The sequence below is a fragment of the Mauremys reevesii genome, linkage group 3 (genome assembly GCF_016161935.1).
Source record: "Mauremys reevesii isolate NIE-2019 linkage group 3, ASM1616193v1, whole genome shotgun sequence".
NCBI classification, from domain to species: domain Eukaryota; kingdom Metazoa; phylum Chordata; order Testudines; family Geoemydidae; genus Mauremys; species Mauremys reevesii.
In genome coordinates, this window is record NC_052625.1 from 3977818 (window position 1) to 4001831 (window position 24014).

The following is a 24014-nucleotide window of genomic DNA, read 5'->3' on the forward strand; positions in this document are numbered from 1 at the left end:
TACACGTATGTTTTAAACTGAACATATACTTGTACAAGTAAACCATTATACATCATTAAAAAAGGAGATTGACAACAAGCTACCTTGACTAGGCTGAAAAGATCACTTCTGGAACTAATGAACTGGGAGAAGAAAGAGTCCCATAAAAAGGTATAAACAAAAACAATGAATTTCTGAGCCAAACTGGAAAACAAGTGGAATATGTCCAAGAATAAGGTTTCACTAGCAAATTATGAGCCTGATCTCCTTGGTAATGTAAGACCAAGTGAAACTGAGAAAGGATAAACATAATAGAAACAATGATCCACAATAACACAAGAAAATGTAACCAAATTCACTTTATCATCTGCAAACATAGCAACCAAAGAAAAATCTGTCAGAATCTCCTCCCAGGCCTCAGCAAAGGTTTAATAGCATAGTGTTGCACAGTGAGGTCTCACGTTACTGAGGTCATAAAATTTATTAAAGTACATTCACTATGATATGAAGTATCATAATAAAATAAAACTAGAGATGTCAAATGGTTAATTTTAAAATTGTGTTTGCAATATTTGATATCATGTCATGGATCAGTCAGTCATTAATGCAGATAAATGAAGCCATACCGGAGGGGGGTAAGGGGGGGGGGGAGAAGAGTCACCACTGCTATGGTCATAGACATGCCTCAAATTGCTCACACTCTGGCTATAAATTAGGCTGTCATACCACCAGTTCAACATGAGAGAAGCACCAACACACTAACCCCAGGGTACGCAGGGGTCTTCCAGGGGTTACATCAACTCATCTAAATATTTGCCTAGTTTTACAACAGGCTATAGAAAAAGCACTAGACAAACTAAAATTTCACACAGCCAATGACTTGTTTATACTGCTCTATATACTATCCATTGAAATGTAAGTACAGTATTTATATCCCAACTGATTTATTTTACAATTTATGGCAAAAATGAAAAAATAAGCCCTTTTCAGTAATTGTGTGACTGTGACATTTTTGTATTTCTAGGTCTGATTTTGTAAGCAAGTAGTTTTTAACTGAGATGAAACCTGGGGGTACGCAAGCAAGTGCCCTCTCTGGTCACTCAGGAACAGACTTAAAGGAGGCAATTTTGCAGCAGCAAAGCTTCAAAAACAGACTCCAACGAGAAACTGCTGCGCTTGAATTAATATGCAAACTAGATACCATTAACTTGGGTTTGAATAGAGACCGGGAGTGGCTGGGTCATTACACATATTGAATCTATTTCCCCATATTAAGTATCCTCACACCTTCTTGTCAACTGTCTAAAACGGGGCATCTTGATTATCACAAGTTTTTTTTTTTCCTCCTGCTGATAACAGCTCAGCTTAATTCATTAGCCTCTTCGCACTGGGACGGCTGCTCCCACCTTTCCATGGGGGTGTGTGTGTGTGTGTGTGTGTTCTTGCTGCATGTTCCAGTCGATGCATCCCATGAAGTGAGCTGTAGCCCACCAAACCTTAGGCTCAAATAAACGCGTTAGTCCGTAAGGTGCCACAGGGACTCCTGTTCTTTTGGCGGATACAGACCCACAGGGCTGCTACCCCTCAAAGGGAGCGAAGAGGCGCGAGGAGCCTCCATGTGCCCCACTGGCCCCCCCCGGCCCGAGGACTCGCCCCGCCCCCTCACCTTTTTGAGGGCCGGCACCAGCAGCCCCCGCCACTTGGGCGCGTTCTCCTCGCTGAAGAACTCGTAGAGCAGCGGCGGCGCCTGCATCCTGCCGCTGGCGGGCTCCCGGCGGGGCCGGCGGGATCAGTGGGCGGCCCGGCGCGGCGGCCGCGGGCAGCCGGAGGGCAGCGGCAGCACCCGCCAGCGGCGGGACTCAGCGCCGGGGGGCGGCGGCATCCCAGCACCCCCCGGGTCTCGCCTCAGCGCCCGCCCCACGCAGGGCCCCGAGGCCGGAGCGCGCTCGGCGGGGCGAGGCGGCGCGGGCAGGCGAGCGGCCACCCTGCCCCGCCAGCCGCGCGGGCATGCCCGGCCCGGCCCCACGGAACCGCGCGCGCAGGCCGGCCCGCTTGCGCTGCAGGGCGGAAGGTCACGCGCCGCCTCACATGCCCCCGGGGGGGGCGGGGTCTGCGCCGGGAGCTCGAGCGCGGCTGGAATTCTCGGGGCTTTCTCCTCGCCCTGACGGTTACTCTCGAGGGCGCGTGCGCAGTGCGGGTCGGCCGACCAGCGCAGGCGCGAGGCGTATGCCCCCGCCCACTCGCCCTGCGCCAGGGCGGAAGCGCGGGTCAGCCGGAGCCGTCAGGGATCTCAGCAGAGTGCCGAGTGCCTCGCTGGGCTGGCGGAGGAGCGGTTCCGCGGACAGCGCCCCTTACAGGTAGGGAGGGTCCAGAGCACCTCCCTCGTTGTCCCAGCCCCCGCCCATGCCAACCCCCTGACCCTGCTGGGGCGTGGGGAGAGGAAGAGGGCTGCCCCCTCCTCCCTTTCTCAGTCCCTTGGGCAGAGATGGGGCTGGCTGCCCTAGGGGAAGGATGGCCCAGGGGTTGGGGAGACATTGGGGTCAGGCCCTGAATCCATCGCAGAGGCCACCCTGCGGCCGGCTCTGTGCCTCAGTTTCCCCACCTATAGAACAGGGTCAATGAAATCAAAGCAGGGGAGACCCCCCAGTCCGGGGGTACTAGCCCCCACAGGGGCACCCCTAACACCACAGGCCGGGGCTGGAGGGGGGGGGGAGATTGTAGAGAGGAGCCAGACAGCGACTCCAGCTCCACCAGGAGCAGAAGCAGCCAAAACCGGGACCGTGAGAGAACTTCCTATCGTTTTGACTGAATGGTCTCGGCCCAGTGCAGATCGGCTCTTTGCTCCAACCCCTCTACCCTCAGTCTCTTCACCACCCCTTACCCTCTTCTTCCTGCCTCACCCTTTTGCTTTCCCTTTAGCTGATCCCCTCCCCAGGAAAAAAATAGTGGCACAAACAGGCCGCTTGCTGCCATCCCATGGTTTTGGGTCTGTCTAGGTTGTAAGGTCTTTGGGGCCAGGACTACCTGGTACTCTGTTTCTACAGCACCTAGCACAACGGAGCCCTATTATTAGCGGCCATTAGGCAGTATTATAAACTGGGTTAATACTAATTATATTTAAAAGCTACATGTCTGTAAAATTGAGTAATAGCACTGGCCTACCTCCCCGGCATAAATCGTGAGGATAAATATTGTATCTAAATCAGGGTGGATTTGATTTAAATCACTAGTCAGAAAGACTCACTTTAATCATGGATTTTTACATAAAAGTGTATTCTTGTTGGTTGTTATAACCTTAATACATATTCTTCACAACTCTGAGATAGATGAGACCCAAACTGGGTCTCTTTTATGGCCTGCTGCTATTATAGGTTTTCCCCTCCTAGTTAGGGAATGTTATGGTAGATCTCAAATCAATGAAGGCTACACTCAGAAAGACCTCAAGATTTCTGGTATATGCTGATCAAACAGTTTCACTTTTGTTTCTACTGCCTGTCCCTCCCTTCTCATATTTATCTCCAGCCTTCTTCTCTTTCTCCAGATCTATTCCACCCCCACCGATCTTCTATTCATTGAACTTTTTGAAACTTTAAAAGTGCAAAGAGAGGTAAGGGGCTGACTCTGTGTACACAAATTTGCAGAAGGACAATAGGGATGAGTGAGATCTGTTATTTTTCACCTCTATACATTATTTAAAAACATTTTTGCTCTTAACAAGCATGTTATCTCTGGTGACATGAATCCACAGTTTGAGAACTGCAAAACTAAGCATCTCTGATGGCATCTTCTAGACTTAGCACTAAGTCCTATTGGGTAGATAGAAAGATTAACCTACATAAACTATACAGAAAGCCCTGGAACCCCATAAGATTGGGTCCCTAACCCATGAACTATTGGAACTCATTTACAAAACTTTTCTTACATGAATATATTGTCTCATACTATAGAATTTATAATCCCTATTCCATGATGAGATATTTGAGCTATAATGTATCTTAATTAAAACTATTTTTAGATTGCTTTTTGAGGAAAAAAATTATCAAAAAAATCCAATTTAAATAAAAAATCCAATTTCTGATTTCTTAAAAAAAAAATCATTGATTTTTATCCACGCTGATCTAAATGCCTCCCCATAGTATAATGGGGGCTTAGATCACTGACCTTAACTACCACCCTTGGAACCTTTCAGCTGGTTCTTTCCTCACCCCAATCAACAAAGAAACTCCCTGCACCTTCTCAAGCACTGCTGCAGCGCTCCAGCCCATTCCGCTTAAACAACTGCACTTAGCAGTCAGGTGCAGTTTAAACCTTTGCCTAGAAATTAAATAAACACAACAGATTACCTGAAAGATTACAAAATTTCATATTCAAAGGCTCCAATAATCTCTTCTCAATGTTATTTTGTCCTTTTAATATATTTTTGAAAATTTTAGGGACAAAGGTTTGGAAGGTCTGTCTACACTGCATTGTAAACCTGGGTCTGTGGGACCTGGGCTTGTGGACTTGGTTTCCATGCCCACGCTTGAGCGTCCACACTGCATTGTAAACCTTGGTTTACAGTTGCTGGACCCAGGTCTCAGAACTGTGCTAACGCATTCATACTGTGCTATGCAGAACCTTATGACTTAGGTTTGTGGCTTGAGCTGCATCCACACTGCAAAATGACAAGGCTTAGACCCAAGTCACAGCAGGACTGTGTCTCTGCCCCACGCCCAACAGGGTCATAGGACCTGGGTCCTGAGCAATTGCTGATCTGAATCAGACTGATTTGTATGTGGACAGAAGAGGGGACTGAGCTCAAACATGAGTCAGAGTCTGGGTTTAGTGTGCAGTGTAGACATACCCAATGAGTGAAGCTGAATGAAGTGAGCATGTTTATTTTTGTAAAGAAAATATAATTGGTTTTGGATGCTGGCTGGACTCTTAAAACACAATTCCAACTTTAACTTTTTAAAAGGAAGTGTTTTGTCAGTTATGGTTGTGAATTATGTGACTTTCGGTACCTTGGGCACTCCTGATATCTGTAATCACATTGCTGTTAGTGTATTTTTAAAATATTGGTTTTGATTGTTTTGTTGTTGTTTTGTAATGTTTTTAAAATACTGTTAATATTAGCCCCCAACTATTATTTTCAAAGTTCATTGCATGTCAACTTTCAATTTTTTCACTCACAACAAAGAATGGGGAAAGAAATTTGTCCTATTTTACAAGCTTTACAAATAGTCACCAACACCTGTCACCCACTTAATGAAACCAAATGGCCCCATCTATAAGGCATCATTACCAACTGCCAGGAACTGTCACAAGAACCACTCATTGCCTCTCCTGCCACCAACTGTCTCCACGACAAAAATTGGCACCAAATCTCACCAGTTATGAAATGACAAGTGGCCATGAATTGCTACCAGCTCCCAAGAGAGACAAATTGTCACCAACTATCTCATTTTACTGACTGCCCCACTCTTCCACCAACAATCACTAGCTATTGCAACCTCTGACCCGACATCCCCACTTGGAACCAACTGCCGCCACTTGTCCATCATATACCAAATGTAACTAATTCTCTCCAGATGCCAGACTCATGAACAGCCACAAAATGTCCACAATTTTCAGTGAAACCCATCAAATGGAAGCAGCTGGTGAAAATTTCCTGATCAGTCAACCTGCAGCCAACAAAGGAGAATTATCAGCTATCAGCATCTGCCATTACCTGTCTTCAGTTGACAAGAACTGCCACACAGCACCAACTGAGAAACTGTTAGAGTTGCCAAATCTCATGATTTTTATTGTGAGGTTAGCAATATTTGACATTTTTCTTAAAGCCCCAGCTGCTGGAATCAAGTGATTATGAATCTCAACTTTCATTATTTGATGTTTCTAGCTCTCGTGATTGCTGAGAAAAACTTAAAAATGGAATAAGTGCCCCCAATAGCTCAGAAACCAGAAGGCAAATAAGAATACGTTTTTGGTTTGTTTGTTTTTTTAAATCTCAGGGGACTTTTTAGGCCTGAATTGTGATTTGAATGGGTGAGATTGGCAATACTGCTGACACCAGTCATCACCTCTACAAGACACTAACTATTGCTATTGGCACCAGTTGTTTCCAAATGAGACCAACTATCACCAACTGAAATCAAGAGCTACCAACTGCAGGGGCGGCTCTAGGCACCAGCAAACCAAGCTGGTGCCTGGGGCGGCCAAATCTAGGGGGCGGCAGGCTGGGCCGGTGGACCTGCCGCAGTCATGCCTGCAGGAGGTCCATCGGCCGCGAGACGACCCGACCTGCCGCGCGCATGCATGACGCAGCTCAGCCGCGGCGCCGACCCGCGGCGCACGCCCGCGTGCTGTGCCCGCGGCGTGTCCCGTTCGCTCGGGGCCTCCGCGGTATGCCCTCATGCGCGGCCGATCTGTCCCGCGCCCGGGTGGACCGGCGGTGGACTCAACGGAGCCGGGAGGGGGGGGCGCGGGGGGACCGGAGAAGGGGCGCGCGGCGCGCGCGCGCGCGCTGCAGCCTGGGGGCAGCCTGATTCCCCTGCCCCTGACCAACTGTCACCCTGTCAGGATGCTCTCATCCTGCAGACGCGGCCTATGCATTGCATCACATTCCTTTGCTTGTACGGTAGTTTACCCTCCTGCTAAACCAAAACTCCATCTCCATTCCAAGTTAACAAAAGTCCAAATAAATCTAAGTACAAACGAAATCGCAGTTGCCTAAATCCTCTCCCCTGTGGAAGCAGCAGCACTCCTCGTGATCCCTCAGGCAAAGGGGAATTCCTGCTCTTCCTTGGGGAATGCCTCCGTTCTAGGCACAAGCCAGGATCAGGGAAATTATGGCTCCGGAGCCTGCCGTAACTGCAACAGTTAGCTCAAATTAGTACCCTGGAGTTATTCCAAACTAGCCTGGTGAGCGAGAGCAGTGTCCACATCAAAAACAATGGTAGATTAGAATCGGATCAATTGTAACTCGAACTGCTGCATCTCCCACTAGCTCAAGCATCAGCTATGCTCCAGCTTCAAATCTCTCCCATCACCCCCAGCCTAGCTAGCACCTTTTAATTCAAACTGGAGATTTCTGTGTGCGGATGAGAGTCAGGTTAAAGGCAAAACCCAAATTATACCCTGAGCTAGTGAAGACAAGACCTAATACTGGCTTAAGAGCATGACAGAACTTTCAGCAAAGGAAGATTCCCCAATTCCTTTAAAAAAACATACCCTCACTCTTTCCTATTCTTATCTCCTGAGATTAGCAGTAGTGCTGGAGAACAAATTACAAAGGCAGGGAAATTTCTAGCTGCCTCCATACACTATCCTCACCAGAGCTAAGAGAATAAGGAATAGTGACAAGTGAAAGGGTCCAGCCACTCTCTTTTGTGCATCCAACAAATTATTGAGCAATACCTGGAAGTCAACTGAAGCCTTTCCCAGAAGTTCAGGCATATCCTCCCTCTCTCCTCCAGAAGAATAATTTTGAATATGTATTTAATGCACCTATTCTAGTGCATTCTAAATGCTAATAAAGAGCACTTCATAGCATTAGCCACAGAAGGGAATGACTTCCACCAGACGCAGGGAAAGCTCAATCCCCCTTAATTACTATGAAAAAAAATCCAATGTGCATATATTTAATTGTAAGAGCTGCAGAATGACCCCAATAATATGAGGCTCTGTGGTCACATTGATTTTAACCCCATCCCCATCCCATATTTTGGCAACATCCTGTTTCCTCTATGCTCATTTCTGTTATCTCAATCCTTCACCCTGTTTTTTTTAAACTTCCCTCCCATCTCCAAATCTCATACCCACACATCTCTTCACTCATCCTTCCAGACGTTCTCAACAGTAATATGCTCTTAGACCAAGGAGGTGGGAAAGCAGGCAGGAATCCCTGGACAGCCAGGGAACAGAGTGGGTGGCTGTCTGTCTTCTCTGCTGCTCTCAGGAGGAAGCGGATGGTTCTTTGCCAGTCCCAGAGAGGAATCACGAGCTGAGGGTCTCCCTCTTTCCGCATCTAGGCCTGAAGGGGAGCATGGGAGGATGCTACTGCAACCAGAAGAGGGCGCCCACTTCAGCTCCACAGACAGAGGCAGCCCCTGCTGGAAAGGAATTTAGCTGAAGCTAAAATATGTGCCCTAGGAAAATCAGGGGATGAAGGGACGTCCTGAAGAATCCAGGAAGCTATTGGCCAGCCAGCAAAGTGCCCAGTTGTCTTAGACCAGCCCTGAAAGTGAGAGACACACTTACCAATATCATTTTCCTCTGTAGTAGAGCCTGTCCCATACAAGTTGAGTAAGGATGTGTTAGGGCCAGTGTGAATTCTGTTACCGGTGGACACACCTGTCTGATGTATATCTAGTGGACAGGCGTTTAAGAAACAGTGACTTCAAACTAACATGTTGATCCTTGGAGATAAAGTCCTGTAGGCTTGTTTGAGTAGATCATGGAAGTAATATATATTGATATATATTTGAGTATATTATTGAAAAGTATATAAATGATATAATCTATTGATCTTTACAGAATCAGAGAAATGTGGGGCAGGAAGGGACCTTGAGAAATCAAGTACAGCCCCGTGCACTGAGGCAGGACCAAGTAAACCTAGACTATGCCTGACGAGTGTTTGTCCAACGTGTTCTTAAAAACCTCCATTGGAATCTGCCTCATTGGAAGATTCTAAGAAAAGCCTGGGCAAACCCTCTACTTGATCCGCCTCAGCACAAAGGGTTGGACTTGATGACTTAAAGTTCCTTCCAGTCCTACATTTCTAGGATTCAGTGATTCTGTAAAGATACATATCCCAAAAAATCTAGGTGTTAGGTCAAATGTAGGCAAAATTACATTCATAGCAGCCTGACCATTCATACGTTCAGAATGCCCAGTTTATATATTAGGGTACATAAACATTTAATAGCAATTCAAAAATGGATGTTTTCCATCGGCAATTTTTTAGTCTTATGTGGAAATTAGTGCAGGTGGTAAGCTATCTGTACAACAACATGTTAAAAAAAAGTTTATTTTACATTATGTACATTAGGGAACATATTCAAAAGGATTACGAATCACAATAACGTAGACCATAAATCACTTCAAATTTAGTTTGTTCTTAGTGTATATTATCATAATAAAATATAAAGAACATATACAAAACAGAGCCAAATGTGTGCATTTTGCTAAAACTTGGCATTTACATACTCCATTGGAAAATAGCAATCAAAAATACTTTTGATCAGAACTATGTTCCTGCAATATGAAGTAACCACTACATTGTTTGTATGAGGTAGTAACTAAATTATTTTGGCCATGTGTTAACACCCTAAATCAAGAAAATGGTCATAAGGCCAAAAAAAGTCAAAATATGACAAGATCTTTGAACCATTTCCACAGTGTGGAATGTTGTAGTTCATGATATGAATAAAACCGTTTAGTGAAGGCTCGTAATAATGCTAATTTTATCATTGCATACACTAGTAATTCAGACAACTATTGCAGTGTTACATTAAGGTACCAAATTCTGGGATTCATATCCATTCCAGAAGGTATTGTTTTCAAGCATAGAGAAGTAATCTTTACAGAATTTTACTTAAATATAAAAATACAGGTGTTTAATTGGTTTGTTTCACAACAAAACTACCCAAATAAACTAAAAAAAAGGTACTCTGAAGCCCAAGTCATATCCACGAAGTCACAGCTTACCTTTGTGACTAAATACATCACAGATAAATACTTTGTGCAAAACAAACAATCACACCAGTGTAGTTGCATGAAAATTAAAAACAAGATTGTAATCTGATTACAGCCTTGGTTACAATTTCTAAAAGTTGATTTATTTGTATTAGTAAATTACATATAATAAAATACAATAATGATGTTAAATGCACTGTGTTCATTGCTAACTTCCCATTTTATAAGAACTACACGTGAGAAGTCCTTAAAATAGTACCCCAATTGAAGTTCTGCTTCCTCAGCAACCTTTACATCTGTACAGGTAAGACACTTGTACATAACAGAAGGATCACTATCTACATTAAGTCAGTGTAGGTCTTCAGCAATGTGTTTCACTGAAAAATACTGCATATATGTACAAAGATTACATAACAGTGAATTATTAAGCACTTCCGTGGTATAATATGCTAAGTGTGTCCATACCACTTAAACTAAATTATCCTCTTTTCTCCCATGCCACAATAAATTACAAAGTAACTGAAGTCAGGTGACTGCCGTTTTTGTGCAATTTCAATCATCCGTCAATGTTGCAGCAGTAGTGTTTTCTCGTCATGGTTAACTCCCAGGTATGATTCTCAGTAACTGTTTTCGTGCCCTGCCAGGATGTATAAATTGCTGTTGGCCATAGGATGATCTGTTGGCCTACTCTCCAATACCACAACCCTAGAATTAAAAAAAGTTAAATAAATAATCTAATGAACAGTTATAACAAACACAATTTCAAATTCCCTGTCTGTAAACTCGGTCATCCTCTACTTTCTACTTTCCTTCATGGCTCATGTGTAAATTTGGCTCTCGCCAATGAGTCAACTTCACTACTGAACTCCTCAGTCACGCTTTCCTCCCCTACTGCCTGGGCTACTGCACCTCTCCTCTTTACTTTCCCCAAATCCTCTTGCTCCTCAGACACCAGTCAGTGCAAAACACTGCTGCCAAGTTTTTCGCACATCCACTTGACCCCATCCTCAAACAACTCTACTGGCTCTTCACTCACAAGGAGGAGGAACGGCCTTGTGGTTAAAGATGCAGCACTAGGAGTCATTTCAGCTCTGCCACAGGCTTCCTGTGCAAACCTGGACAGTGTCACTGAGACACACTTTGACCTTCAACCTCCAACTGCTCAGTCCTCTTGAATTGCCCTTTTAATAGGTGGGTGTTCAAGTACAAGCAGCAGACAATCCCTAAGATGGAATTGCTATGGTGACATAATTGTCTGTTAGCTGACGATTCTGACTGCCAACCTAATTAAGAAGTATACAATATGTTCCATGCTGTCAGTTTAGCTCCTGTTTGTCTGATGGAGATGAACTAACTAGTCTTTTGCTCTATCTACTGCAGCAGATATAAATAATGATGAACCCAATGGGGGGGGGGGGAAACTTGAAATAGCTGCTCAGCTTCTCCAGACACAGCAGGAGTTGTAGCTGTGGATAACTAGCCCTCTTCTGAAGTTCCGAGGAGCCCTTCAGCGATTCACAAAATGATATAGCTTCTGGGTTTCAAAACACTGGTCCTGAAAAAACAGCAAGTCTTCTCAGGTAACTTGGTTATCTCCAGATCTAAAGAGTGAAACATTTCTCCCACTAACTCCTGGATGCTCCGGTAGTCTGGTTGTTGGTTGCTATGCCATTATGCATCTAAAAATTTCCTGTTCCTGACACACAACTCCACCATTTTGTTGTCACTGCTTCAGCACCTGTCACTTTTATCTGTTTTTATGAAGCTCAGCAGCTCTGCTAAGCAGAAGGCTGCATATGGGTCTGTGGTGTTGGGGGTTGCGGATTAAGGCCCAAAGTATCTGCAAAAATTACAGGAGACTTGTGCCAGGAGAGCAAAGGTCTGTGAGAGGCGGGTATGTGCATGGAGGGCCAGTCCAGGAACAAAGGAGCTCAGGGGTGGCTGGGGAAACATTAAAATTTAAACCAGGTTGGCAGCCAAGAGCAGTTACAATTAAAGCTGGGTGTTTTCCTAGTTGAAAACATCTAGTACATAAAGTTTTCAGTTTGTTAAACAGGTTTTAATTTTAATGCTTCCTGGTTGCCAAATTGGTTTAAATTTTAAATGACTATCCTCTCCTCTCTGGCCTGCTGCCTTCCACTCCACTGACACTAAATGCATAAATCTGGGGTCTGTACTGCTTAAATTTAGCCTAGTGTGCCACATAGGAAGCAATGCCTAGTTACTGTCATTGGAGAGGAGATACAATGGACGCTGATGTTCACTGGGAAATATGGAAGAATTAGGGAGATCAGGGTGCTCATCCCTCAACATTCTCATCACTGCCAGAGAGAGCAGCGTGAATCTTGCTAACGGCAAGAACAACACTATGTAAAGGTGTTGAAAGAATGGCCACACAGGTCAAGGATTAAAAGTCCTACACAGAAAAGGGTTCTGGCCACAAGAACACCAGAATGTAGGGAAAGCCCATGTGATGACTCATAACTGATCTCAAAATGTTCCTCTACCCCTAGAAGTAGAAGGGATTTCACAGAATGGAGAATTGTGCCAAATGAGCCTCTAAGCTTCTCAGTATATGGAAGAAGCTAACTAGCCCTTTGATCCATCTGTTGCAGCTACAGATGCTAACCCAGACAGCTCTTGGTTCTTTCTAGGCCACAGGACAGAGACTTCCCACCAACATCTGAGAAATAAGGCAGAAATTGCAAGGGAATCAGGCCCATTTAGGCTTATCCAAATACCCTGAATTCAATCGGGCAGAGTAACTGGTGCAGGCTTCAGACCTGACACTCACGGGACAGTCTGCCCAGTCTACTTGGCACTCTCAGGAAAGGGCAATCAAGCACTTGTGAAATCTTCATATCAGTGGGAGTCCCCTGCAATCAAATCCTCCTTGGACTGGTACCAGTTCTTTAGTTTCTTAGTCACAGCTCCAAGGCTTAGTGCTGAGACAACTCTTTTCTCTTGAGAGCAGCTAAGGGAGGCCCCCAACGTGTGAGAGAATGTTTGCCCTATCTGAATCAGATACAGCAGAACCCCAAAACTGAGGACTGAGTTCATAAAACAGAACATCTCAACTACAGTAGGTGCAGAAGTTGCATTACATCGCTTTCTTACTGCCCTTCAGACTACTGCAAACAATTTCCAATGCACTGACGGCATTGGAATGTGAAGAATGTTGACCTGCTCTTCATAAACATCACTTCCCCATAGTCATTCCTCTGCCTTCCCCATGGGAAAAATGGTTCATATAACTGGTTGTTTGTAAGACTGGTGTTCAGAAAAGATTCTACTGTAGTCAGTACTCAGGCAGTCTAGGCATATAAACAGTGCTTTAGAATGATACTTTTCAGAAGCCTTCAAGCCTGTGGAAGGTCACACAACTGACAATAACTTCTGATCAAAACTGACTTGGACTATTGAGGAAGGTTTTAAATCTAAAGAATTCACTCGAGAGACTTGAAATAAAACCATATCTGACAAGCTCAAAGTTTTTGAGCTGTTGTCTCAGATCCATTAGGGTGCTGGTGTAAACCCAATTCAGATAGAACAGCAATTGGGGAGAGGATATTTCTTGATGCAATGGGCATACTGATCTTTGAGCAGTATGATGCTCTCATCTTAAAATCAGATTTATTTATTTCAAAACCTGATTGTGCTGGGCTCTCAATAACTATGAGAAATTACTGGACTAATAACACTGAACTGCAGTAAACACCCCAATAGGAATGAGGGAGTAAAACACCCTCTTAAAAGGAAGCTGTGCAACTGCTAAACAGCTACCCACTACTAAGCCAAAAAATTACAATGATACACTAAAGAACTCTGTCCAAAAGACAGCTAAAATGTAGCTTGTAAAGGCACAGTGGAATATTTCACCTGTAAATCGTTGTTAGAAGAACTATGGGTGGTTGTGGGATCAACATCTTTGCAAATTCAGACCTGTGATTGGGTGCTTACAAAGTCCCAATAGATATTGCTCTTTTTGATAACTCTGAGATGCAGTGCCAGGGTGAAATTCCCACAAGTGGAGACAGACATAGGCAGTTCTCAAAGGAAAACTAAGATTTAACTTTGCACAGTACATGTATCATGCAAAGGGTGAAATTCTGCTGTCAGTATATATTACCTAAAACATACATTTACTTTATTAATAGCCTTCATTCAACTGCAGCACTCCAAAGCAGGGCAGAGAAAGTAGGAAGGTGTTGGTCCCTGTGAAGCTCCAAAACCTTGCAGGACAGTTACTGGTTGGAGAAGCTGAGCATCCTACTTCACTATTTAGTTCTGCAGGACAGGGAGAAGCAGAGAGATTTGGGGCCATGCAAAGCAGGCTCCAAAAAGCAACAGAAGTGGAGGACCTTGTGGAGCTCAGAAAACACCCCGTGGGCTGTGGATGTTGGCAGAACAACAGGCAGATCCCCCCACTTTTGTAATGTATTGAAGTTTGTATGTTTTTAATATTTTGAATTTGTTTTGAGGTGCAGATCCCATGATCTAATACAGCATAACACAAATGAATGCAAAACCTGAAATCTATTAAACTAAGTTAATGGAGGATATGTCCATTGATGGCTATTAGCCAAGATGACCAGGGATGCAATCCCACGATTGAGTGTCCCTAAGCCTCTGACTGCCTGAAGCTGGGAGTGGACGGCAGGGGATGGATCACTTGGTGACTGTCTGTTCTGTTCATTCCCTCTGATGCACCAGGCATTGGCCACTGTCAGAAGACAGGACACTGGGCTAGATGGATCTTTGGTCTGACCCAGTATGGCAATTCTTATGTTCTTATATGTTAGAACCCAAAAAGAGAAAAGCTTTGGAGCTATATGAGCACCTGTGAAATATAAGCTTATCCTGAGAGAAAATACTGCTAAACTCAGAAACAAAGTTTTATTGCTCCTCAGGAAAGAGAGACAAGGAACATATGCAAGAAAAGGGCTAAGGGGAAAAATAAGGAGACTAAAAGAAGCCCACAAAGGAATCACAGAAGGATGAAGTACTAGTGAGAAAATACCTTAAGAAATAGGAGAAAGATAATATATATATTACTCTTATTTTAATAGACCATGTCTGGTACTGTTCATACCTGTCAGATCCAAGAAGCCTGAATATTCTCGTACTGTCAGAAATTTCCTGTGTGATCTATTTAATGAAAACATACAATAATTATTCATGTAGCAAGTGCAGTTATTTTTGACCAATGTATCATAACATCTATTGTAGCTAGAGAAAGGAATTAATGCTCACTGAATTAACCAATTTAGGGTAATTGCCAGTCTAAGTCGGTCAGAGTCTGAGAATCCTTTAAATCTGTCCCTTTAAACAAGGGCCAAAAGAAAGGACCATTTTCCAGAACTTTCTGCCAGATTATGCAAAATATGAATCTTAGTTACTTTAACTGGAGGTTCTTTGAGATGTGTAGTCCCTGTCTGTATTCCACAGGAGGGTACACATGTGAACTATGTGCCGAGTGCAGAGATTCTAACAAGCAGTATCTATGGGCCCATACACAAACAGTAGATCTCCTCATACTCCTGAATGAGGGTATAAGAGGCCCTCGTGGGTCAACCCCCTTCAGTTCCTTTTCTTACCACAAATTCAACCAGATCCAAAGCAGAGGGGATAGAGGGAGGGTAGTGAAATACAGATAGGGACCATACATCTGGAAGAACGTCCAGTTACAGAAAGGAACCTCCATTTCTTCTATGAGTGATGGTCCCTGTATTTATTCCACACACGGGTGATCGGCAAACAGTGCTCAGACTGGAAGGGCATGTGAGGACTGCAGATCCCAGTAACTTTTTCCTCTGGTAGATGGACTCGCGCTAGCTCTGACCAAGCTAGCATGCCACAAATAGCAATGCAGCTGCAGTGGCTAGTGGCCCAAATACCCAGGGGTGGGCGAGAGTATGTATTTGGGCAGCTAGTCCAAAACACCGCTCATGTAGTTGCGTCTACACTGCTATTTTCAGCACACAAACTCAATCAAAGCTAGCATGGGTATGTCTATCCAACCTGGAAATTACACTCCCAGTTGGAGCACACGTGTGTGATGGGCTGGATCACAGAAACCCCCTGGGAGCTGCCACCCCATGTGCCAAGACTACTTCTACCCCTGCCTTCCCTGCCAGCTGGGGGGCGGGGGGGTAAACTCATACATTTGGGTTTAGACCCCATTGGGAGTTGGGCATTGAGTGCTAAAGACAGAAACACTTCTGTGAGCTGCTTTCAGGTAAACCTGCAGCTTTGGAGCAGGTAATTCTGACCCTGGGTCTGTGTTGGGGCAGACAGGCGTGTCTGGCTCAGCAGGACAGGGTGCTGGGGCCCCAAGCTGGCAGGGAAGGCAGGGGTAGAAGTAGTCTTGGCACATTGGGTGGCAGTTCCCAGGGGGTTTCTGTGATCCAACCCGTCACAACGCATATTCACAGAGGGAACTGTAAGCCTGCCTTTCTAGCTAGTAGTACGACACTACCTTGTGGCAAGAATGTCATTTTGAAGTCTTAGGTTTGCCACAGGTATTCAGATGGATTGTAGGGAATAGAGCTATGCCTACAGAGCCCGATCCAAAGCCCACTGAAGTCAGTGTAGGTCTTTCCAATTATTTCAGACAGCTTTTGATAAGGCTCATTATGCTGTGGAAATCAAGACTAATACCGCTAACCCAAATAGTGCGAAGAGACAACAGAAAGCATGGAAAACATGTACTGGACAAAAGCACTATTAAACAAAAGCATACTGCTATTTCAAAAACAAATTATGAGAGTACAATAAAATCTGTTAAATATATAACCACGGTAAACAGAAAATTTAATAGTCCAACATGTATTTGCTTTACAGGGTGCCAACACTTACAAATAGATTTTTTTGTGTTGCAGAGAAATCATATTATTGTAATAAGCTTTCATTTAGGTGAGCACCAGGGCACTGCATAAAACTGCTGGTGCATCAGTCTATGAGGTCAACTGAAAAAAAAAAGTCAAAATATACTCCCAAATTCACCAGCTGATTCTAGTTCAGCCTGTGTGTGTCGTTTACAAATTTCTACCTACTTCTGGGAATAGAAACAATTCTTCCCTAGCTTCTTTCTCAGCCTCAAGGAGTAGCACCTTGAATAGTTTTTGAAAGTTAATTTGTTTATTTGCATTTAGGACTTATTGGGAGAAAGTTAATTCAAAGTAGTAAACTCTGCATTTAGTTCTAAAAGTCATCCTTGCCCATTGTAGCAGTAAACCCAAAATGTAGGTCAAGTTCCTCTGAAAGTTCTGTCTCCTCAACTCACACATCTCTCCCTATTAGTCAACTGTTTTACTGCTCCACTAGAAGGCAGCAACGATGAGAGGTCATGGTTGTGGTGACTTTTTAAGTAGCTAAAAACAATCCCATTCTGAGAGTCAAATGTCAGAACAGAGAACTTGAGCTGATAATGTGTTCAGAGTGACCTGTATTGCTAAGCAGATGGGCTTGCTATGTTTTGCACCAGTTAGAGCTAGAAGGTAATGAATGTATGGATCAACATGGGCAAGGTCGGTGTCTGATAGGATCAGGTATAGTGTTCTGGGCAGCTGCAGATTAAAAATTTTAATGACTGTGGCTATTTGGGTATCTAACAGCAGTGAGAAGTCAAACAGACCCCAAATTTGCAGACCAACTTACCCTGAGGGTAGAAAGAAAGAAGTAAAGGCAGCAAGTTTTCATCAGAGTGCATAATTCATTAACCACCTGACTGAAGTTATAACATATTATAAAGGCATATTTACAGTCATGAAATAAAGAACATTCTGCCAAGAGCTCAAAGGGTGGCTTTATGAGTTGTGCTAAAACTAAACTGAGGTCCCATCCCAGAAGTGGGTCCTTTACAGATGGATAAAGATTTGAAAATCCTTTTGTAATTTTTTGACCATACTATGTGCAAATACTGATTTATTATCTCTCAACACAGGATATGCTGATATAGGTGCTAAAGCAACCTTCAGCAAAGAATCTGAAATACCTTCAGTCTTTAAATGCAGTAAGTATTCCAAAATACACCAAAGCCAGTTCCAAACATTCAGGTTTGTTCTGTGTCCAACTCACAAACCATGGTAATTTAAATTGGTATCATCTTCTGGTCAATTGTTTTCTAGAGTTAATGAGCACTTGATGCACATCTAAAGGATAAGATCTTTCAAGGTCCGTTAAAGTCCAACAGCCCATGCTGTCAGGGGCAGAGATATGGGATCTGGAAGAATGCACCACTAGATCCAGTAATACTGGGAGCATCTTGTAAAATCCCAAGTAGATTCATGTACCACTCCTATCTGAGCCACATCAGAGCAACTAAAGCCATTTTTTGCCCTAACCTGTATTATTTTTTTCACTACCTTCTGTATCAACGGAAAGGGGGGAACCTTTCCCCAATTCAGTATAAATGAGTCCAATATGGACTGCACATCTTTTTCTGCCCTTGTCCAGAACTGACGACACTGTGTTGTGACAGGATATCCTCAATTGCTGAAGACCTTGTGTGCCACTTCCTCTTTTACAGACCACTCGTGTAACTGTATTGTGTCTCTCTGTCCAGTTGTCCTTTGCTGATAGTCGCAGGGCTACTAGATAAACATTGTGCTGTATGCACCAATCCCATAGCCTGATTGCTTCACTGCATAATTATGATGAATAAGCCCCTCCCTGCTTGTAGATATAACACACAACAGTTGTATTGTCCATTACTACCTGAACTACCTTCCCTTTGATGAGGAAGAAAAGATCTGAGAGCCAGATGAATCACACTCAGCTCCAATATGTATAGCTGTAGTCTCCTTTCCTGGGAGTTCCAATGTCCCCTGAAGCACAATGTAGTTTAGATGGGATGTACCCAAAGTGATGGTCAATGACAGGGCTGGACGACTGAACAACATTCCTCTTAAAACGTTTGTCCTCTGAGACCACAAAGTCAAAGAACACAGTGAGTTTTGTGCATACCGTCCATACCAGGGGTGTAATTTACTGCCAAGCAGTACTGTAGAGACCTCTTCCTGAGACGAGAGTACAATATGTCATGTGTTATTGCTGCCATTAGAGCCATAAGCCCCAGAAGAAGAGACTGATTTCTGGGTACACTGTCAATGAAATATGCCTATAACTGTCTGACGCCTTAGAAATCTGTTGTCTGGCGGAAAGGTCCTGCCCTCCAGAGAATCGAAGATTACTTTCATAGGAACAATCTCCTGAGTGGGACATAACCATGATTTTGTCACATTTATTAATAGACCCAACTCTCTGAAGAGGGATGTTGTACATTGAATGTCTCTGAGAAGTTCCTTGTGTGATGTTGATTTGAGTTGCCAATCCTCTAGATATGGGTAAACAAATATGCCTCATCTTTCAAATGAGCTGCTACAGCTGAAAAGAACTTTATAAAGTCCCTGAGAGCCAGTGTCAGGCCAAAAGCAAGACAGTCTATTGAAAAGGTCTTTGTCTTTCCATGAAGCAGAGGTATTTGCTGTGGCTTAGTTTTACAGAAATATGAAAATAAGCATAGTTGAGACTGAGAGTTTCAAACCAACGCAGAGTAGATCAGGAGGCTGTAATGAGAACTCATGGAGGAGAGATGAAGGCCCCAGCGACTGAAGAAGGGAAAACATAGAACCTAGCTTTAAAAAGGGGAACAAAGAGGACCTGGGGAATTACAGACCAGTTAGCCTAACTTCAATACCCAGAAAGATACTGGAACAAATTATTAAACAATCAATTTGTAAGCACGTACAGGATAACAGAGTGATAAGTAACAGCTAATATGGATTTGTCAAGAACAAATCATGCCATTCCAACCTAATTTCCTTCTTTGACAGGGTTGCTGGCTAAGCAGATGCAGGGGAAGCATTAGATGTGACATATCTTGATTTTAGTAAGGCTTCTGACAGTCCTACATGATGTTCTCTTAAGCAAAGTAAGGAAACGTGGTCTAGATGAAATTAATATAAGGTGGGTGCACAACTGGTTGAAAAACCATACTCAGAGTAGCTCTCAATAGTTTGCTGTTAAACTGGTAGGGCATACCTTGTGGGGTCCTGCAGGGGTCTTGTCCTGAGTCCAATACTTTTCAATATTTTCATTAATGACTTAGATAATGGAGTGCACAATACAATATTTTGCTGACATTGACAGTCCACAGATACGGCTCCCCGCAGCTCCCAGTGGCTGCGGTTTGCTGTTCCCAGACAATGGGAGCTGAGGGAAGCGGTGGGCCGCAGCGATGTGCTGGCCGCCACTTCCTGCAGCTCCCATTGGCCAGAAACGGTGAACCGTGGCCACTGGGAGCTGCGGGGGGATGTGCATGTGGATAGTCAACGTCAGCAAAATGTCTTCCGGCCCGCAATCAGATTACCCTGATGGGCCGCATGCGGCCCACCACTAGTCTAAAGGTTCCATAATCCTGCTGTAGGAGGCTGAAACCTAGATGAGGCCTCTGGTTGTTGATACGACCTCAAATATGTTACTGATATGATCAGCAATATCACTGGAACCAGCAAGTGAAGCATCACAAACAAAGGTAGTTTTACTCTGAGAGCCTGAAAGGAAGTGATGATTCCTGAGCTAAATGAGGTATTACTTCCATACTGTATCTCTTCAGATGTAGGAACCTTAGTGAAGACATTTGACAGAATCTCTTTTTTCCTTTCCATAGAAGGTCTTTCCAGGGATCCAGACCATTGTCCATTCCAATGGGATGAATTTCTGCTACTACTGTATCCATATTTTGCAGTTCCGATAATGGCTGCGTCTTCAACACTATCTTTGGATCCAGCAGAATTAATGGATCCGCAAATTGAGGTCTCTGTTTAGATCTCTCTCTTTGGACTCCTTTCATTTTTAGTCTGGGAACCAAAGTAGACAAATCCCAGTCTGATAGACCCAATGTTGAATAACCCATATGGGATCTGGCCTGCTAACAGTGGTCATCTTCTCTCTAGTCATAGTCTTCAAAACCACTAGATGGATCAGATGGCTTTTCTAAGGTAGGCAGATAGTACACCAGGCTCCCTTTTATAGCCTTGCCCTTAGAAAGGTTAGGGAACGCTGATGAGAGATATAGGAAGGGGTGTGTGAACACACCTATGGATGCTGTTTGAAATAGTTCCAGCATATAGACTGCAGAGGCCAGCACAATCCATGAGTAAAAATATGCAGAAGGCACTCAAAGAATTAAAAATAGTCTGACGAATTGCACAGAATACATTTCTGGCAGCTCACGAAGACAAACCAAACATCATTCAAAAAAGTAACAGCATTTTTTCAGCATGGTCACTCATTGGATATTCTACATAAATAATGTTACTAATGAAATGGAAGATCTAAGTTCGATATGATTTAAGTATATAGATGACTAACTGAATTTAAAGGTGACTTGCTCACTCTCTGCACTGGTGTTTATTATTTGGCAATAGGAACTTGAACTTCCTAACAATGCTGAAGTTGAATGCATGAGCACCCAGTTGTTGGGAAATCCCAGCTGCTGGTGTCAAGGAGTTAATAACTAGGGGTACTGAAGTGATTCTTTGAATAGATATTCAGATGATTTTTGGCTAAACGTTTCCCCAGTATCCATTCCAAACTGAATACTCAAGTCAGTAGCACTGTGTACTCCTAATATTTTGCTGCAGCAGCATGGTTAACTTTGTTATTTTTTTCCGCCTCTTCTTATGTTAGGAACAACATGGGTGGTGTCAGATCCTGGGCCCTCCAGCATGTGAACTCAGCTGTCTCTTTTCATGATTGAGAGAGCTGAGAAGGCACTATTCTCCCCAGGCCACGCAGCTTTTCTTTTCAAGGCTGGAGGGATAGAGGTTTCACTGCCTTTTCAAAGCATACACACAGCTCATTTAACGACAGAGGTGAATTCTTGGTCTGTGCTAATTCATCTTTTTGGACCTGATTCTCCACTGTTTTTCTCCCCACATGGACATTTACACTTGTGCAAAGTAAGTGTATAACACTACCACACCAGAATGTAACGCCTCCAATATACCTAATGTAGATTCCACAATATTCCACTAGGGATGAATCTGCACCTTGGCATTCTGTTCCTTGGAATAGTAAACTAAGGTCCATTTGTTTTCTGTGAAGGTTTTCAACATTTAAAGTTTAGTCTTGGGATGACAAGCTGAATTCTCCTGGTTTATCCTGAAATTTAGATATTGTTGAAACAATGCTTAAAATATCTAGCTGTTATGTCCCACAAAGAATCCTCTTTAAACTTGTTCAATTCAATAAAACAATATTCATTTACTCTTATTCTTGTTACATTCTAACTGAATTAGGAGCAAAAAAATTGTGAGGAAGATATTGCACTCACCTCATTTGACCTAAAACTCCTTCCTTGCATTCCATGCTTCCAGAAAGCTAAAACACTGTCTTGTAGGCAAACTAGAAGGAAAAGAACAAGAGTTAATTTTGGTGACAACCCCAATTTATTCTTTCAGAGCAAAGGATATTTATTACCTTCCTATCATGGCAATTTTACGTTCTGTCTGTAGACATTTTATAATTACACCAATTCCCTCATAAAAAATCCCCAAATGTTTCACCAGAATGACTTAACCCACCTCAAGATGGTCAAAAAAGGGCTTTACAAATACTGTTAGTTAATATGAGCCTTGTGTTATTTGTAAAATATTAATTCATTCTCTCAAAGAGTTTAAATTTGCAAGATTTCCAGGTACATAAGCATTGGAACTTTACAAAAACTTGCATTCTACCTTTTCCTCCCAAATTCAAGAGAACAGCTGAAAAGAGTCTACAATTAAAACCTTTTTTATTTATTGTCTTAAAAAAGGCAGTTATATCATAGGTACCAACTGTCTTTTAAATTAAATTAAATTAAATTCTAATTACAGAAGCAGCGAAGTAGCTTTTTAAAAGAGAGTTGTATAAATCTACTGGGTAATAGCATGTTAAGGATTTAAAATTCATTTTCAAGAGACAGAATGACTTTCTTTTTTCCCCTAACAGTCACTCAATGCTCACTGGCAGAGGGCCACTATTGTGTAACTCACATCAGGCCTGACACACTCACTAATCCCAACACACTGTGGTAATAATATGGATCCAAAAGGTATCTTATAAGATATCATATGTAAACTGGTAAAACGCTGGCCATGAATATCATTGTGCAATGTATGCACTGGTTGTGTATAAAGAATTGAGTGTGTGCTGGAAATATGTTCTTAAAATGTGGTTTGGAGGCAGGGTATAAATCAAGCCTGTCAGACAAAGGAATGTGGATTCCCTTGTCTGACTGGCTTGATTACAGGCATAGTACAATAAAAGAACATTTACATATAAGGTAAAAAAAGCAATCAAGCTAACAAGCAAGGGAGAAAACAGCTTAGAAAGCACGACAGAGACAGAGTCTGCAAATCCAGGAAGTCTTCCTGGTTCTGGAAGCAAAGACCATGGACTCTACATAATATAAGGGGAGGAAAAAGGTACTTAGGGCCTATCTACACTTAAAATGCTATAAGGGTAGACACTACCTATGCCAACACCAGCAAAGATAATCCACCTCCCTGAGACCCCTGACCGATGTACTTAAACCAACCTAATTTTCTAGTGTAGAACAGGCCTTATTTATCAATCATTTAAGGGACAAAACAGGCCAGAGCTCTTGGAATCTGTGAAAGGTGGATCCTTGAACAACGTGGGGGGGTTGAAGTCTCTGGGAACTGACTATAAGCAAAAGAAATTGACTGAGACCAAGAACATATGTTAAGATTCAGATACTAGGAAGTGTGTTTTATTTTGTTGGTAACCATACCTATCTTTTTTTCTCTTGCTTAGTATCACTTAAATCTTTGTTCTTTATTAATATATGTATTCTTGTTTTATTACAAAACCAGCTCAGTGCTGTATATTAAACCAAAGTGAGAGTCTTCAGCTAACCTAACAGGTGGGATGGGTCTCCACGCCTGGGCTCCAGTCTGAGCATCTCCAGTACCATTTTAGCTCTGTAGCCTGAACCCTATGAGCCCGAGTCAATTGACCCAGGCTCTGGGACTCTGTGCCATGAGTTAGTTTTCTCTTCCAGTGTAGACATACCCATAGAGCCTTGAGGAGTCTGCCTGTGAGTTAGAAAGACAGGTGTGGCAGGAAGCTGACATCTGGTCTAATCTCTAGTAAAGCTCAATCTTGCTGAAGCAGAGAGGTAACACAGTGGCTTGTAGTTCTGAGCGTCATGAACAGAATGCCACAATAATGTGAAGTGCATTTTCAGTTCCCAAGGGTGGGAATGAAGTGTGTAAAATAAGTGCATCTATTATGAGAATAGAAGAATTCCAAATTGTCAATATATCGTGGAATAAATTCTACGTGAC

At 43.2% G+C, this 24014-nt stretch overlaps 3 protein-coding genes across 11 annotated transcripts in view; 1 reads left to right on the plus strand and 2 right to left on the minus strand.

Annotated features, from left to right (window-relative positions):
• SOS1 (SOS Ras/Rac guanine nucleotide exchange factor 1) overlaps window positions 1-1782 on the minus strand; it is a 79868-nt gene extending 78086 nt beyond the window's left edge. Inside the window, exon 1 of the mRNA XM_039532656.1 lies at window positions 1646-1782. Within this exon, the coding sequence (XP_039388590.1) occupies window positions 1646-1732 (87 nt within the window). The 5' untranslated portion in view covers window positions 1733-1782. The remainder of the gene's footprint in view (window positions 1-1645) is intronic.
• A 343-nt stretch (window positions 1783-2125) lies between these two features.
• TMEM178A (transmembrane protein 178A) overlaps window positions 2126-24014 on the plus strand; it is a 156296-nt gene continuing 134407 nt past the window's right edge. For 3 of the 8 annotated variants that reach the window (XR_005597205.1, XR_005597199.1, XR_005597204.1), the window contains exons 1-3: window positions 2126-2336; window positions 13815-14094; window positions 17603-17671. The gene's annotated coding sequence lies outside the window, so the exon portion shown is untranslated. Of the gene's footprint in view, window positions 2337-3520; window positions 3587-13814; window positions 14095-14567; window positions 14685-17602; window positions 17672-19493; window positions 19627-21351; window positions 21768-24014 lie in introns of those variants that run through there. The other 5 variants (XR_005597206.1, XR_005597201.1, XR_005597207.1 and 2 more) reach the window with 5 other exon arrangements.
• Window positions 8989-24014, minus strand: part of MAP4K3 (mitogen-activated protein kinase kinase kinase kinase 3) — a 130004-nt gene continuing 114978 nt past the window's right edge. Inside the window, exons 32-34 of one of the 2 annotated variants that reach the window (XM_039532999.1) lie at window positions 21998-22068; window positions 14750-14805; window positions 8989-10362 (exon numbers count right to left, since the gene is read on the minus strand). In XM_039532999.1, the coding sequence (XP_039388933.1) occupies window positions 10275-10362; window positions 14750-14805; window positions 21998-22068 (215 nt within the window). In that variant the 3' untranslated portion in view covers window positions 8989-10274. The remainder of the gene's footprint in view (window positions 10363-14749; window positions 14806-21997; window positions 22069-24014) is intronic. The other variant, XM_039533000.1, reaches the window with a different exon arrangement.